The 16,012-nt window shown below is 44.6% G+C and overlaps 1 protein-coding gene across 1 annotated transcript; it reads right to left on the reverse strand.

Annotated features, from left to right (window-relative positions):
- Window positions 1-12,756: 12,756 nt before the first annotated feature.
- On the reverse strand, window positions 12,757-15,476 carry LOC114561790 (probable inactive serine/threonine-protein kinase slob1). The gene is made up of 7 exons (XM_028587894.1): window positions 14,630-15,476; window positions 14,491-14,520; window positions 13,895-14,194; window positions 13,784-13,813; window positions 13,538-13,591; window positions 13,350-13,442; window positions 12,757-13,068 (listed from the first exon to the last, which is right to left on the reverse strand). Exons 1-7 carry the CDS (start codon window positions 14,762-14,764, stop codon window positions 12,961-12,963), a joined length of 750 nt encoding a protein of 249 aa, XP_028443695.1. The 5' UTR covers window positions 14,765-15,476; the 3' UTR covers window positions 12,757-12,960.
- Window positions 15,477-16,012: the final 536 nt, after the last annotated feature.

Consider the following 16,012-nt stretch of genomic DNA (forward strand, 5'->3'; position numbering starts at 1 on the left):
GATGGGAGTTTTATGCGAATAAACCAGGAAGTAACATTGATTGGACTAAATCTCTCAATTTCTTCGCGGTAATGCATCTTGGGTCGTATCTTTAGAACCGCGAGTGAAAAGGACTTTCTATAAAATCACTACCGTGAGGGGATCAACCCCTAAAATTCGAGCCTTGAGGATTCATCTTTTACGGTGAGTTACTCAGCATACCTGGGGTCGTGCGGTGTATGGGGCACAGGTATTTGCTTGTTAAAAATTTAACAATAGGCTCTAACCTTCCTGTAGTCGTGCGGTGTATGGGGCACAGGAAAGGTCCAAAAAATATTTTGAAGAAAATGATTTTCTTAAAAAATCTTTGCTTCAAAATTCAATTAACTTCAATCCTAGCATTTCCTGTAGCTGTGCGGTGTATGGAGCACAGGAATGCTTTCAAAACGGGCTTTAGCGTGGCTATTAGCTTTGCTTTTAGCTATGCTTTTAGCTTAAGTTCAGGACCCAAATCTTGATCCAGGACCCAGATCTCCAGCCCTGTACTGGCCAAACCGAGGCAACCTAGCGGTGTTAACAATCGGTTTCGGGCGGTCGGGGGGTAAGTATGCGGCCCCCCATGTTCCGACTCTAGGACAGCACTGTGGGAGAGGTGGTCCAGGGCATCAGGACCTTAAACGTAGCCCAGTCTTCTATGGGGGTTAGCCTCACTCAATGCTACAGCCCATCTCACACTACACACGCCTAATTCGGTTCAATTGACTCATTCCCCTTTTGGGCGTGCAACCATAGCATCGCCACTTTCCCCTCTGACCGACGGCGTGTTATGGGACCCTGGCGGACTATGGGGCTCTGACGGCAGCCTGCCCTACTGCCCTCTGGGGCTTGATCAACCCCAGGAGGGCCTCCCTCAGTTGAAAGTGTATAGTTGGTAATGGCCGAAACACTTGATGATACTGGGGTCCACTACTGATGATGTGTTCCAAAATTTCGCTACAAAATTAGCTTCACAATTTAACCCACTTCTAACATATAAATTCAATTTCTTTTCCTCCCCACTTTTTTCTTTCTCTCCTTTCTCCTTTTCCCCCCCCCTTCCCTGGGCGTGCACCTACTGGCTCTCCCGTCTTCCCCCCTGGCTGTTCCGGCGCCTCCCACTATGTGGGGGGGCCGGGCGACTATGGGATTACGGGTGGCCGTGGGCCCCATCTCCTTTAGACAAAGGGATGGGTTTCTGCCCCTTCCTCTCCCCCACCTCCTTTTACAAAGGGATGGGTTTCTTTCTCTTCCTTTCCCCTACTCCCTTTAGACAAAGGGATGACTACCCTTCCTTTTTTCCCCCCTCCTGGGCGTGCACCTACTGGCTTTCCGCCCTCCCCCCTGGCCGTTCTGGCGTCTCCCGCTATGTGGGGCGCCCGGGCGGTTATGGGATGCGGGGGGCTTGGGCATGTGGTTTTCCGTCCTCCCGGCTTGACCTTCCAGCGTCTCCCGCTTTGGTGGGGGCGCCGGGTGGCTAATGTGGGGGCGGGGCTCCATGTGGTGCAACTACCGTGGGCACTTCGTCCTTCCCCGGACCGGTCCGGCGTTTTCCGCCTTGGCGGGCGCGGGTGGCTGGGGTTTAGTGAGACGCTACGGACGTCTACCCCTCTCTTGGGACATTTACCCCCGCTGGTTTTCCCGCCTTCCCCCCTGGCCGTTGGCGACTATGGGATTACGGGTTGCCGTGGGCCCCATCTCCTTTAGACAAAGGGATGGGTTTCTACCCTTTCCTCTCCCCCACCTCCTTTAGACAAAGGGATGGGTCTCTTTCCCTTCCTTTCCCCTATTCCCTTTAGACAAAGGGATGACTACCCCTTTTCTTCCTCTTCCCTTCCCCCTTTGGACAAAGGGTTGGGTGCCTTTTTCTTCCTCTTCCCCTCCCCCTTTGGACAAAGGGCTGGGTGCCTTTTTCTTCCTCTTCCCCACCCCCTTTGGACAAAGGACTGGGTGCTTTTCTCCCAACCCCTTTGGACAAAGGGATGGATGCCTTCCTCTTCCTCTCCCCCAACCCCTTTGGACAAAGGGATGGATGCCTTCCTCTTCCTCTCCCCCAACCCCTTCAGACAAAGGGATGGATGCCTTCCTCTTCCTCTCCCCCAACCCCTTCAGACAAAGGGAGGGATACCTTTCTCTTCCTCTCCCTTAGTCCCTCTGGACAAAGGGATGGGTTCCTCTCTCTTCTCTCCTCTCTCTTCCTCTCCCCCATCCCCTTTAGACAAAGGGCTGGGTCCCATCCTTTCCTCTCCCCAAATCCCTTTAGGGATTGGTGCCTTTCGTTCATTTAGTCATCACATTTAAAAACATTTTTGGGTTTAGTGGCACCTAGTGGGAAAACCGTAGTGACATGCGACGGCCCGTGCATACCGTTGATCTCCATTTTCAACTGCGCAGTCGTTGGACGCGTGGGGAGGTCTCTGGGATCCGTACTACCTAACCCTAACCCTAACCCCCTAACCCTAACCCCCCCCTAACCCTAACCCTAACCCCTAACCCCTAACCCTAACCCCGTCACTACCTGTTTTCCGGACGAAGAAGAGCTAACGACACATGATGAAACAACATGCCACTTTATCTGGTCGCGTAGCTAACGCTAAGGTTGTTAAAGAAAGAAAAGTTATATTTTAAAAGTAGTTTTCCTAGTGTACTTCATCACCACATTCTCGATTCGGACCTCGGCTTGTCGGAAACGTTGGTATGGAAATGTTAACTTATAGAAATGTGATTACTTAGCTAGCTAACTGAACTTGGCTAGCTAACGTTAGACCTGGAAACACGTATAACGTTGACCGTTTGCTCATGATGATTTTGGTATCATTGGACTTCTAATCACGCTGTCAAACCGGGTAGCTAACGTTAATTAACTGACGCGTGCTTTTATTATATTAAGTCATTTCAAACAAGCTATGTGAAACGTTTTAGGTTCTGTATGGACTTTATCCCACTATGTTTGTGTAGTTGTTGGTTGTCTTGAACAGAGACGGCGGCGGCGGCGGCATTTTGCTGGGCGGCGGCGACGAAGTCAACAGCTGCGGGCCAGCGGCCCCTCGTATGGTTGCAGCCAGACCAGAGGCCTCTGGGGAAAGTTGATGCTGGAGGGGCTGGTCTGGCTGTTGGGGCTTCTGCAGCAGAGTCCGCGGGGCAGGAGGGGCTCCGCTGCAGTCTGGGGAGCGCTGGGCCCCTGCAGGAAGCGCCTTGCTCACTGGCACTTCAACCGAGCTGGTCTTTGCCAGTTGGGATTACAACTTGTTGAGAAGCTCAGAATAAGTGGATGTGATGGACTTGGCCGTGCCAGATTTCTGAAAACCGAAGCTGGAGACTATCCCCCGGACAGTCGGTTGTAACAGGGACAGCGGAGACCGGGGCAGTAACACTGTCTTTGGTGGAAATGTCTGGGGGCGGGGGGGACTCAAACAGATTTTCTGGAATAGTGGAGATGGAGGGAGTTAGCGCAGTCTCCCACAGCTGTTAAAAGTAGTCCTGGCTCAGTGGCAGGTTCGGTATGGCCTCTACCAGTTCAAGGTAATGCCAGTTGGACTTAAAATGCTCAAGATACTTTCCAACGGCTGATGGAAGTAGACCTACAGGGCAAAAAGCTGTTTTGTGTACTTGGATGCCATAGTTATCTACTCTGATACAGTTAAACAGCAAAACCAGAGAAGAAAACACTGTGTTAGTCTTTGTACAAAGTGGCAGACATGTGCATTTGTCCACAGTTTAAAACAGCTAGGAATAATTACTGAATGCAGTGTTAAAATAAATTTTTCATAAAGTGTACTGATATGATTATGTGTCTGTTTAATTGTGTGTGTGCGTGTGTCTCTGTGTGTCTGTCTGTACTCTCTTTCAGCACCATGGACAGCCCCAACTCTCTAGCTTAAGCCAGGCGTGGCCAGTTCCATCTTCTGGAAAAGTATTTGATAGCAACCTCTGTGGGAACAGAGAGAAACACACGTTGTTAGTCTCTGTGTGTGGGCCATTTATATGAAGACACAGGCAGCCTATGAAAATGGAGGGCACATCCCACTTTGGAAGGCCCGCCTACATGTTGTGAATACGTCTTGAAGCAGCATATTGGGAAGACGGTTTGATGAGCATGCTTTGGAAAGGATGTAACCAGACTGATTCAGACGTCCTTACCAAGACGCCATGGACTCGGCGTTCAGAAGCATCAAATCCCTGCAAATTTACGGTATGTTTACAACAACTATGTGTTTTACTACTTGAAAACGGAAACAGGAACCAATACATTTGATACAAACAAACCATTTATTCAATATTTTATACATACACAACTATACAAATAAAATATGAAAAAAAGATATAAAAAAATATATACATATATATACATATAAACAAAGGACACAATATCAAATCAGCCAGGAAAAATCTGGAATGCTGTCATCATCCCACTGGATGTCAGATGACAACAGCTGCAAGGAAGAAATAAAAGCTAAGAGACGTTGATCCCCATACTGTGAGATGTTAAAGTTTTGCTGTGCACCTGTGCTCACCAGTTCCAGATCATCCTGGGGGTAAACCTGAGCCAACCGACTGCTGCAGCCCTCACTCGGGTATGGTGGCGGACAGCCAGCAGGTGAGGGAGAGCCAGCAGTCGGTGGTGACCCGGCTACCTGAGGCTGAGGTGGTTGTGGTGTAGCTACAGAGGCAGCTTCTCCACGGACAGAAGGACCTGCCTCCTCTGTCCCAGCTTCTGAGAGACGGAGGTGTGTATACAGTTACTCTAATCTGACCACTTTTTTCAGTAACGAGTAATCTAACGCTACTACTACTTCAAACCAGTAATCGGATTAAAGTCACTTTGCGTTACTATTTGTCATTTTCCTTAGTAAAAATATATATTTTTGCTTTCTTCTTGCTCTTGGGGAGTGAAGTCACGTATGCGACAAGTCACATTTTCAGCATGTGGACAGTTCACGTGTACCACGCAGCGACACAAAAACGTAAACAACAACGGAGGGAGGAGTGAGATGTGCGTTTTCTAGCTGGAAATACAGTCACTATTTAGAGTTTGTGTCAGCTAAAGACGGCAACATTAAGGTTGGTTGTACACTCTGTGCTGGTGGCGACTACGTCAAATTTGAAGAAACATTTGGAGTCGCAGCGCTGCAGTCAAACTTACAGAGCAAGTCCCAGCAGGTGGTGCGAAGCAGAGAGAAGGAGGTCCCCCACCACCCAAACAACAAAAGCTGGACTTCGGTGCAAAACCAGTAAGTGGGGGAGAGTTGAAGAAGTTGGTCGGGCAGTAGGCCTATGTTGTAGCGGAAATGCTGCCCTTAAACAGGGTTGACTCGCTCTCTTTCGTGCCATAATAAACCAGATCCCTACTACTGGCAACGTTGAGCTGCCTCACAGTAAACCGTTTTTATGTTGAGGCTGTAGGGGTGTTGTCGGCAGCTGCTGCATGTAACTAATAAAGTAACTTGGAATCTAACGTTGTTACTTTTAAAATCAAGTAATCTGTAAAGTAACTAAACTACTTTTAAAATCAAGTAATCTGTAAAGTAACTAAGTTACTTTTTCAAAGTAACTGTGGCAACACTGTGTATAAACATATGCATCTTTTCACCGCAATGCACGACACAGATCCGGAAAGATGTACCTCTGTTACCCAATCAGTACGGACAAAGTTACACTGAGCTTGTGAAGCTGTAAGTAGACAATCAGCTATTAGAGCCACTACTGGAATGAGAGGCAGATCCGCTCTGGTAAGTATTCATTAATAGGTATGAATTAGTGTGACAGCAGACATTACAGCAAGGATTTTGAAGTTCAAACTCACCATGGAGTTCCTCGCCGATGGACAGCAGCGATTGCTGAATCTGCTGTATTTCTTTTTTTTTATTTTTTATTTTATCAAGCCTTTCGTTCACTGCCACCTTTCGCTGGCTCAGCAATACAGCCGTCCTCGCCTCCTTCTGTGAACACAGAACATAAGCTGGGACGCTGATCCACAGCTGACTGACAAATATAAATTACGGACCACTCACTCAAATGTCAATGTATACCAGCTCGCCAAAATGAAAGCAAAGAAATACCATATGTTCATTATAAAAAGAGCAAAAGCCTACTGCCATGTTGTGCACATTGACCAGGTGGCAGTCCAACCGCGAGAATGTGAATCCGTGGCACTTCACGTCTGGGCATCTCAGTCGGCCTCCATATCTGCACACACACCATATTGCCACACACAATATTGTTACACATTGCCAGGACATCGTCAGCACCAGTAATCAGCTGTGTGTGTGTGTGTGTGTGTGTGTGTGTGTGTGTGTGGGATACACTGACCTTCCTGATGCCAGGCCTAGCATCAGCCTCCTCTCCTCGCAGTCTGTGACACCATGCACACTTCTCAAGTGACCAGACAAGTTCGCATATCGGCCCATGCAATCCGGGCACTGTTTTGGTGTCATTTTCTGTGTGTGCAATGTAAAAGCAAACATCAAACATGTGGAGAAATAAGTCAACAGCTGAAACACAAGATTGAACTATTAACAAGTATGGCGCATGCAGCATTACTCCTGTAACAAATTGAAGGGGTATGGACTACCCCATCACGCAATCGACTGCAAGGAGCTATTCCGTCACTTAGCGCACAGTGCAGCGGGCTCTGGTTGTGAAGTCAGGCCATCAGTAAACCGTGCTGATGCTGAGCTGACAGAGAGCAGTATCGGTTTTGCATGCTCAGTGGTTTAGCCTGATGAAGAGGGGCCAGATTATGCACACACAGAGACAAACTGATGTGACTCATATCATGTTTTAACCACAGATGATCTCCCAGAGGTAAAAGCGAAAACACCTGTATTTAATAGGCACTATATTATGAAACAGCATCATCTCCTAATTTGACTTGTTTGCTAAATCATAATTTATCAAAGGAGTCAACAAAGAAAGATCATATTTTTAAAATCAATCTTTAATTATTGGTCTAATTAACAGACTATAATATTAATGCAGGATGTTCTGATCCCACTTGATGGCCACTCACTAGGAACATTGTCCTGGTGCAAATGTGGCAGGTTATCTGATCAGGAGACGATGACTTGTCATTTCATTGCAAATAAATACGAGTTTATGTTCACTTCTTTACCTTTACCTGAGGAAGACCAGTTGCTGAAGTAATTCCAGTCACATGCACATCAAATGAAGGAGTAGGAGAAAAGACACAGTGTGTGTGTGTGTGTGTGTGTGTGTGTGTGTGTTTTATTTCTTAATATGAAGATAGACATCTACTCAAGTTTTTCTTTCTCCAGAAAATATTTTCGTACCCTCACTCAAGCAGATATTTTCACGACTTGTTTTAGCCAAGTAACAGTAGCCTACTAAGTGAGTAATGTTATAAAGTTAATGTAAAGTTAATGCTTTAATTAATCTTTTTGGTTGTATACAGTGTGCCTCCTGGAAAACGCACTCATCCTCAGCCTAGTAAACACGGCTTCAAAAGTTTTTATTCTGCGTCTGCTCAATCAAGCGTGTGTATGTGTGTGTGTGTGTGTGTGTGTGTGTGTGTGTGTGTGTGTGTGTGTGTGTGTGTGTGTGTGTGTGGGAGGGGGGAGGGGTGGATTCCCGAGCCGTCCTACAGCTACACCGCGCACCATAACACTGTAATCCCCCATCAAATCGTCGAGTGTCAAACTAACCCTCTCATGCAACGCATTCAACAGTAAACTGTACTACTGCATCATATAGCGTCCAGTCAAGCTCAAACATGCCTGTAATTTATTGTGGAAAAAAGCAGTCAACTACTGTAAGAGTTTTTTGACTCAAAATGCATTGCAATATACAGCTAAACTTTGTAAAATTACAGAACAAGAACTTTGTAACATTTTGCCGTATAAAGTACATACATTTTTTATTAAAACGGGCTTCATGGAAAAGCGCTTACCAGTTCTTCAACCTTCTGAACACGTCTTCCAAAGTTATTCTCTGCTTTGCGTTCGGGAGATTTGCAGTGGGAGTGGCCTTCACTCGGCTACATTATTTTGGTGTCACGTGACAAGATCAAGATCAACGCTAAAATAATTATTTTTGTTCTTAAAGTCAACTGTAAACAGATAGTAAAAATGTACATGTCTATGTTAACAGTGAAATCAATTACAATGTTACTTTAGATAATTACCTGGTAATTAGCCTACTCTCAGCCATCTACAATATTTATCTATGAAATGTAATGGAGTGGACGTAGAAAGTGACATTAATTGAAGACCCAAATGTAGCCAGGTGAAAAAATGTGCATAAGTATTAACGCCACCAGATGGCACTGTCAGATTTTCGATATGGCCTGTGGGACAAGGGATGCTGGGAAAACTCTGTGGGAAGGAAAAGACACATGGACTTTAACGGAACGCGCAGGCGTTTGCTGTGCCGCACTATTAAGGGTAAATCTAGACATTTTTGATTGTTGGCATACGATGTCATTGTATAAACAATTATTGTATTGGTTGCCTACACATTAAGAGATGTAGATTGATTTGTTTGTGTTTCACTGGATTAGCAGACAATGTATGCAAGGGTGACCAAAAGTCCTTGGGGGGGCAGACAGCGGAGCAGTGTTCCTGCTAAAGATTTCCCACCTTGGTCAGAAAACTCAGGGGAGACACTTTGTTTCTCTCACTATGACTATGATTTCATATTTAGAACATTATTTCATATTATTTATTTATTTTAAAAGAGAGCTATTATTTTGTTACATGTTGTTACAGATTTTACTTTATTACAGAAGTTATTTTTGCACAATTGAGGCATAATAAAGCATGTTCATTAACCTCTGAGAATCACCACTGTCTGGATTTGTCTGGAGGCCAGGCCGAGTGTCCTCTTTTTTTGAAATCAAAATATGGTCACCCTAATGTATGCAGACATTGTCCAGATTTAGCCGCATGACGGATCTGTACACAGGGGTGACTGTATTTATTTTTGCACTCTAAAGTTTAAGTATTGAGAAACACATAGTGTACAACTTTTAATACTGTTGCAGTATTTTGGTCTGTACTGGTTTTGTTTATGCAAGGAGCTTATATTAAAGCTCTATCTTTAATAATAATTAAAACAATTAAAATAATAAAATTAAAATAATGATTTTAACAATCTATCTGAACACCATTTTTTTATAGTTCAGAATAAAGACCACAAAAAAGATATTATTAGTGTCCTGTGCTGGTTTAATTTCGCCAGGCTACACAGGTAAAGTATAAGTACTTAAATAAAAACAAATACCGGGTCACACAGTATTTGTATTAAATCTTGTGATGCTTTCTCCTAAAAAAAACTTTTTTTTTTGTCACCAAGAAACCAAGAGAAAAATGGAGCGGACTCCGGGCCCCAGTGAAGACGTGTTTTGATTGGTAGTGCGAGAAAAGTGGATATTTGAAGTCCTGAAGAGGATAAACGATTGCCTGGAAGCCATGGACAAGGATCCTGCAGGATCTCTGGGGACCAGTGGTGGACCAGATACTGTAAGTCCATGTAGTAACACAATTTTAAATGAATCTAATATCAACGTCAAGGGCCAGGTTTCTTTATTTGTCTTGCTTGGGAAAAATTTGGACAGTAAAACAACATGTAAAAACACCAAAAACATAGACAGTTTGCAAAACATCAACTCATGGAGCACTGCTACTTCAAATACATACTAATTCTTCAAAAATCCATTAATAAATAACTTATCAATTGTTAAACGTATGATGTGTGTTTCCTATCATCCTCTACTGTTTGCATTCTCATTAATGAGCATTTAACAGAGAAGGAGAAATGAATGTGAGAAAATCAACAGATACTACATCAGGACATGCTCTCTTCTTTTGTCGTTACAGCTAAGAAATGTTGATGGAGAAGACCAGGAGGAAGGAAAAAAATAAAATAATAAAAATAAATAAAAATTCAATCAAGTGGATTCTCTGTTATTGTGAGAACCGTGCATATTTACACTTGGAATTAGGTGTTTGTTTCCCCCCCCTCTTGTAAATAATGGCTTAGGGTTTTTAGGGTTAAGGTGACATCTGTTATGTTATATATGTATAATAATATGCTAATTATACACCATTTCAGAAACATATAACGCTTATACTTCTGGGGCACATACAACAGTTTAATAATGAGCTGTCTGCACATTGTACTGGACAAGATATAACTGAGTCGAATTTGGGATGGAATCCAGTTCAACTGGAAGACCACAGGCTTCCCATTGAAAGCCGTGCCTGAGTGGTCCATGCGCCTTCCAAAGATGTTTGCCAGGGTGACACTCGCAGGGGAAGGTCTGGGAATCGACGCAGAGCTTGGTGCCGAGACTGCCCCTGAAGACCACATCACCTTTGGAGAACGGCATTGTGGCAACGGCGCCTGATCAGAAGAGCGAAAGAAAAACACATCAACAACAGCTGTTATTTTGCTGCCGTGGTAAAGTCATTACAGGAAAGTTTGTCTTTTGTCTCTCTGTGTCTCTGTGTGTGTGTGTGTGTGTGTGTGTGTGTGTGTGTCTGTCTATGTGTCTCTGTGTGTGTGTGTGTGTGTGTGTGTGTTTGTCTCTGTGGGTGTGTCTGTGTCTCTCTCTATGTGTGTGTGTGTTTGTGTCTGTCTGTGTGTATGTGTGTAGTGTGTGTGTCTGTGTGTGTCTGTGTGAGTGTATCTGTCTATGGGTGTGAGTCTTTGTGTCTCTGTCTGTGTATGTGTGTGTCTCTGTGTGTCTAAGTGTGTGTGTCTCTGTGTGTGTTTGTTTCTGTCTGTGTGTATGTGTGGTGTGTGTCTGTGTTCTGGTGTCTCTTTGTCTGTGTGTGTCTGTGTGTATCTGTCTATGTGTGTGTCTTTGTGTCTCTGTCTGTGTGTGTGTGTGTGTGTGTGTGTGTGTGTGTGTGTGTGTGTGTGTTTTCTCTCTCTCTCTGTGTGTGTGTGTGTGTGTGTGTGTGTGTGTGTGTGTGTGTGTGTCTGTGAACATTTGAGACGGACGCATCAATGAGTGTTATCCTGTAAATTTCTCAGCACAATTACAACCATTTCCAGTCTGCAAAAAAGGTATTTCCAGAAGAGGAGAGGAGAACCCTTGACAATAAAATCCTTTGAATTCATGAAAGTGAAACCATACCACTGTACTATGCCATGGTTTAAAAAAAATCCAATGTTGAGTTCCGGACACCCGGCACATGGTAGGTTGTCATTAGGATTAGCATTAGGGTAAAGGGATGGATAACCAGATGTATCAAACTTGATATCGCAAGAAGGGGGGGGTCAAGGGGGAGGGATTAACGTTATAAAGTGGCAGCAACCAGCCTCTTTCTATATATATATATATATATATATATATATATATATATATATACAAAGTTTGCTAGGCCAAAAAATATTGACACCGTTAATAACGCTGTTAACTGCCAGCACTAATATATATATAATAAAAAATACATCTGTACTTAGAAACACACATTCAATTTGTGTACAGTGGGAAGTGAGGATTGAAGGCAGATTTGATTTGAAAGGACTGCAGTTTCTGCAGGTCAGCCTGTGAGTGAAACCTTCATTAACCAACGTGACGTTTGGGGGGTCAGCGATACGGATTTTAAGTGACACAACATGTGTCCTGTAAAAAATGAGCCTTTGCATCAGACACGTAGCAGTTAAGATCCCTCCCATTCAACATCAATAATAAAAAAAAAGTTCATATATAACGTCACCGTGTTGTCGACTCGGAACAGCATTCTTTTCTGGTTTTATGACAGAGTTTAGAAATGACACGAATTCCTACTCGAAAAACACTAAGGCCGTGAGATCTCTGGATCTATATGAGTTGCGTGTGACTTCAAAATACTTATTAATAAGGTTTTATTATTCTACGTATTTATTTCTCTGCCTACCAGCTTGTCCACTCAGGCCTTGTGACTGCGGCTGCACCCCTGTACACTGATGTAATGTTGTATGTCATTCGTTCTTTGTATTTTGAACTGTATCTGTCGGTATTGTTCTGTATGTATGTGTAAATAAATTAATTAATCAATAATACGCTACCTGCGTCTCAAACCTAAGGCCCCTTGGCTCTCGTGAGATTGTCGTTGCCTACGCGTGCGTGATGTCAGAGCAACGCTCCAACTCCATTCAAGTCTACCTGCTTTTTAATCAGACAATACTGCAAACGTAAGCTATGTCACAAGGAATGGCTGTTGGTGCAAACATTGACAAGCAAACCCAGTGAACGTTATCAAATAAACAAAGCAACAGGAATACACAATATTCTTGTCTCAGCACCTCAATTACAATCATTAAATAATGAAACAGAGCTGGATGTGCAGCTTAGGGCCATTAACGTGTGTCTAGATTTAGTGTGGTGGTGCACATAAAAAGGAGTGTTGTTAAATGTTGTAAGATGGTCATTTGGCTCCACCTAGTGACCAAAAGTCGCGAGTTTAGAGTTACAAGTTTCTATCTCCGTTTAGGCTACTTCTGAGATATTGAGCATCACAGTCTTTACATCCCAGCTATTTTGTGAGATAGAACCTTTTTTATTTTATTAATAACTAACTAAGAACATTTTTTTTTACAAAAATAACACCACACCGGCATTAATGAAGGGATCAGATTATGTCAAAACTCAATTTCGGACAAAGGTGGAGATAGAACCTTATAATTCTAAGCTCACAAAGTATTCTGCAGCACATGAGCTACATTCAGCAATAGGCACAATGTTAAGAATAATACATATGACCATATGTTGTAAAAAGACAAAAGGAAGCAATATTGAATTCAAACATAATAGAACATTTATTTTCAATTCAACACACATATTTGACTAGTCACGCTACAATTCAATCAATATATACAAATAGTATTAACGTGACAAAGGAAAACACATGCATTTATAAAGCCGTTATATAGACATACATATATACATACACACATACAAAAACAAGTACACGGTAAAAAACCACAGCTTCGAAAAAATCACTCTTTCTGCAATTTGTGGACTAAAGCCCTGAAATTATGGATGGTCAATTTCAACTTCTGGCATTTCTCCAGAAGTGCTGGCTCTTTATTTAGGACGTCATTCATCTAAAAATCAAACACAGCACACAAACAATCAGGAGTGTTTAGTGGAAAGTTATCAGTTTGGAAAAAGGTTAGATAATGTCAGATAATATTACATTTAAGTATTAAGTATAATCCAGTATCAAAGTCTTTTGTGTACATGCTTGTGTGGTTTAACTGTGCATGCAATCAGGTGTAATCCCTGCAAAAGGGAAAACAGAGAAGTTGCTCTCTCTGGGCAATGATCCTTATCACACAAATAACTTAGACATCACGTCCGTCACAAGAAACACTGTGATATTTACCATTCCAACGGTGATCACGTCACTCCACACGTCACGGAAGACCCTCTTGATATCTTCCTTGAGGTCCGCAGTGTACGGCAACACCCTCCTTCTCTGAAACACAGGAAAAAGCTAGCAGTAAAGTCTTGTGTAAGAAAACAAAAACTGAAGTACAGCTAAAAAAAAATGCCTTGCATTAATATACTCACGGTTTTTGATGAACGAGGACTCCTCTCTTTTGGCAGGCAATAACCGCCGCTGTCCTGGAATAAGCACACATGAAATGGAGTAAGCTAAACCAATGTTTGACAGTGTGCAATGTTGATTCATTTACACAAAGTCCGATAGAGGCTGTGTGAAACGTTTGACAGTAAATCTGCATTTGCAAGTGTAATCGTATAATGTCAGTGGGTGTAACAATCCAAATAACTGCAGACCAAAGTGCTGTGGCTTACCCCCCGCGGCTTTTTCAGAGAAGTCTGCAGCTGCAAGAAAAAAATATCGGGTATGAGAAGTTGACCCCATACTGCGACGTGCGCCAAGTTACTCTGTGCCTAGACCCTGACCAGTTGTTCTGCATCCTCAGCTGTCAACCCTTCTTTGGACTCGCTGCTGCTGTCCAACTCGTCTGGCGGGTCAGTCTTCTCCGTGTCCTCCACCTTGCTTAAATCTCCCCCACTTGGTGGCGGCGGAGAGTCCTCCAGTGGTGGCGGTGGCTGCGGCTGCGTTGTCGTTGGCTGCGTTGTCATTGGCTGCGTTGTCATTGGCTGCGTTGTCATTGGCTGCTTTGTCATTGGCTGGGACCCATGTGGCGACGGTGTTAATTGGGGGTTGCCGGCGCCATGGTACCGATATAGCCTCCTTGGCTGAAATAAAGTTACACGAGAGAGGTTGTAAAGGGTTTAAAATGCCGGCTGCCCATAACCACTCAACTGGTTTCAGAAAACATGAAATGGAATAAATTAATCCAATTTGTAATTTGAGTTTGATAGAGAGTATGTGAAATGCTTGACAGCGTCTAATGTACAACTGATTATAATAAGTCTGATGATGATTGCGGGACGTGTGTAATTTGGCTACATTTTTAAAAATATGTTATGCCACAGCTATAGACTTTGTATAAAACTCCACGTAAAAATAAAGAAAAAGTGGTATGGCTTACCCTCAGCGACATCTTAAGGGGACGCTTTACCTGCAAGTAAAAAAACATGAGGTAAGCAAAGTTTATTTCTGAAAGTTTTATTTTTTATTTATATTTTTATTTAGTGAGATGCTAAGTTATGCTGTGCATTGGTGCTTACGGCTTTTTGGTCATCTTCCTCCGACTCGCTGCTGTTCATCTCCTGTAAGGTACTGCATGGTGTGTCTTCATAGACCAGCACCTGTGGCTCAAGTGTCCGTGGCGGTGCAGGTGAACCAGTCTCGGTTGAATCCATGGAAACGCCGGACTGTTCATCAGTGTCGGACGTCTCAGATGCGCCGTAGTCCGACTGGTCGTCTGTAGCGGACGTCTCAGACGCGCCGTAGTCCGACTGGTCGTCTGTAGCGGACGTCTCAGACGCGCTGTAGTCCGACTGGTCGTCACCCTCCGGCGTCCCCGACGCGCTGTCGTCCGAGTTGTCGTCTGCGCTATCCTCCGAGGCCGGTGTGGTGGAGGGTCCGCCGGCAAACTCGTTTGATTGAACCTCCGCCAGGTGGTGTGTCCCGGGCGGCTGTGGGAGGGTGCAGAGCTGGTCGTCAGGAACTGGCGTACGCTCCACTTGGCTGACCTCAGTCAGGACTGGCGGGTGTGTCTGGGGTTGCGAAGGTGGCACAGGTGACCCAGCAGGAATGGGTGTTGTTGGCGATTCTGAAGTAGTGGGGGGTGGCTGCGAGTGGGGCGGGGGTCCATCCGCCAAGTGGTGTGTCCCGGGCGGCTGTGGGAGGGTGCAGAGCTGGTCGTCAGGAACTGGCGTACGCTCCACTTGGCTGACCTCAGTCAGGACTGGCGGGTGTGTCTGGGGTTGCGGAGGTGGCACAGGTGACCCAGCAGCAAGGGGTGTTGTTGGCGACTCTGAAGTAGTGGGGGGTGGCTGCGAGTGGGGCTGGGGTCCATCCGCCAAGTGGTGTGTCCCGGGCGGCTGTGGGAGGGTGGAGAGCTCCCGTCTCAGCAACCTGTCCAGTTAGTTCATTTTTGCGGCAGAGAGACGGACCTGAGGAAAACAATGCAGTCAAACACTGAGGAACTGGAACACACGTCGTAGACTGAACCGTCGTACGGTGCTTTTTTTTTTCAGTGTGACGGTGCACCGTTACCTGTGAGAAGCCCTCCCTCCTCAGGAACACCAAGAATCTCAGGATGTCCACCAGGTACCCCCTCGTTTGAGCCAGCCGCTTCCTTTTCTGCTTCGCTATCCACCTAAAACAATAGAAAAAAAAAAGCAAAGGAATGAGTGACCCGCTGATGTAGGCAGTTACCGAACCATAACGCCCACATCTAAATAACAAACGTTACCTCATGATCTTCCCCGTCTTTGATAAAAAGATGAGGCGGGATGGCGGGGCGCTCCCCACACCCCACATGTGTCGTACAAAACGCCTGATGTTTTTCACAGTACTCCTAAGTTGGCGTTTATCCCTCTTGAAGTTACGTTTTTCAAACATCGCTATCAGGTACTCTGTAAACCAGAGAAGAAGAAAGAGCA

This window comes from Perca flavescens, chromosome 9, assembly GCF_004354835.1.
Source record: "Perca flavescens isolate YP-PL-M2 chromosome 9, PFLA_1.0, whole genome shotgun sequence".
NCBI lineage: Eukaryota > Metazoa > Chordata > Actinopteri > Perciformes > Percidae > Perca > Perca flavescens.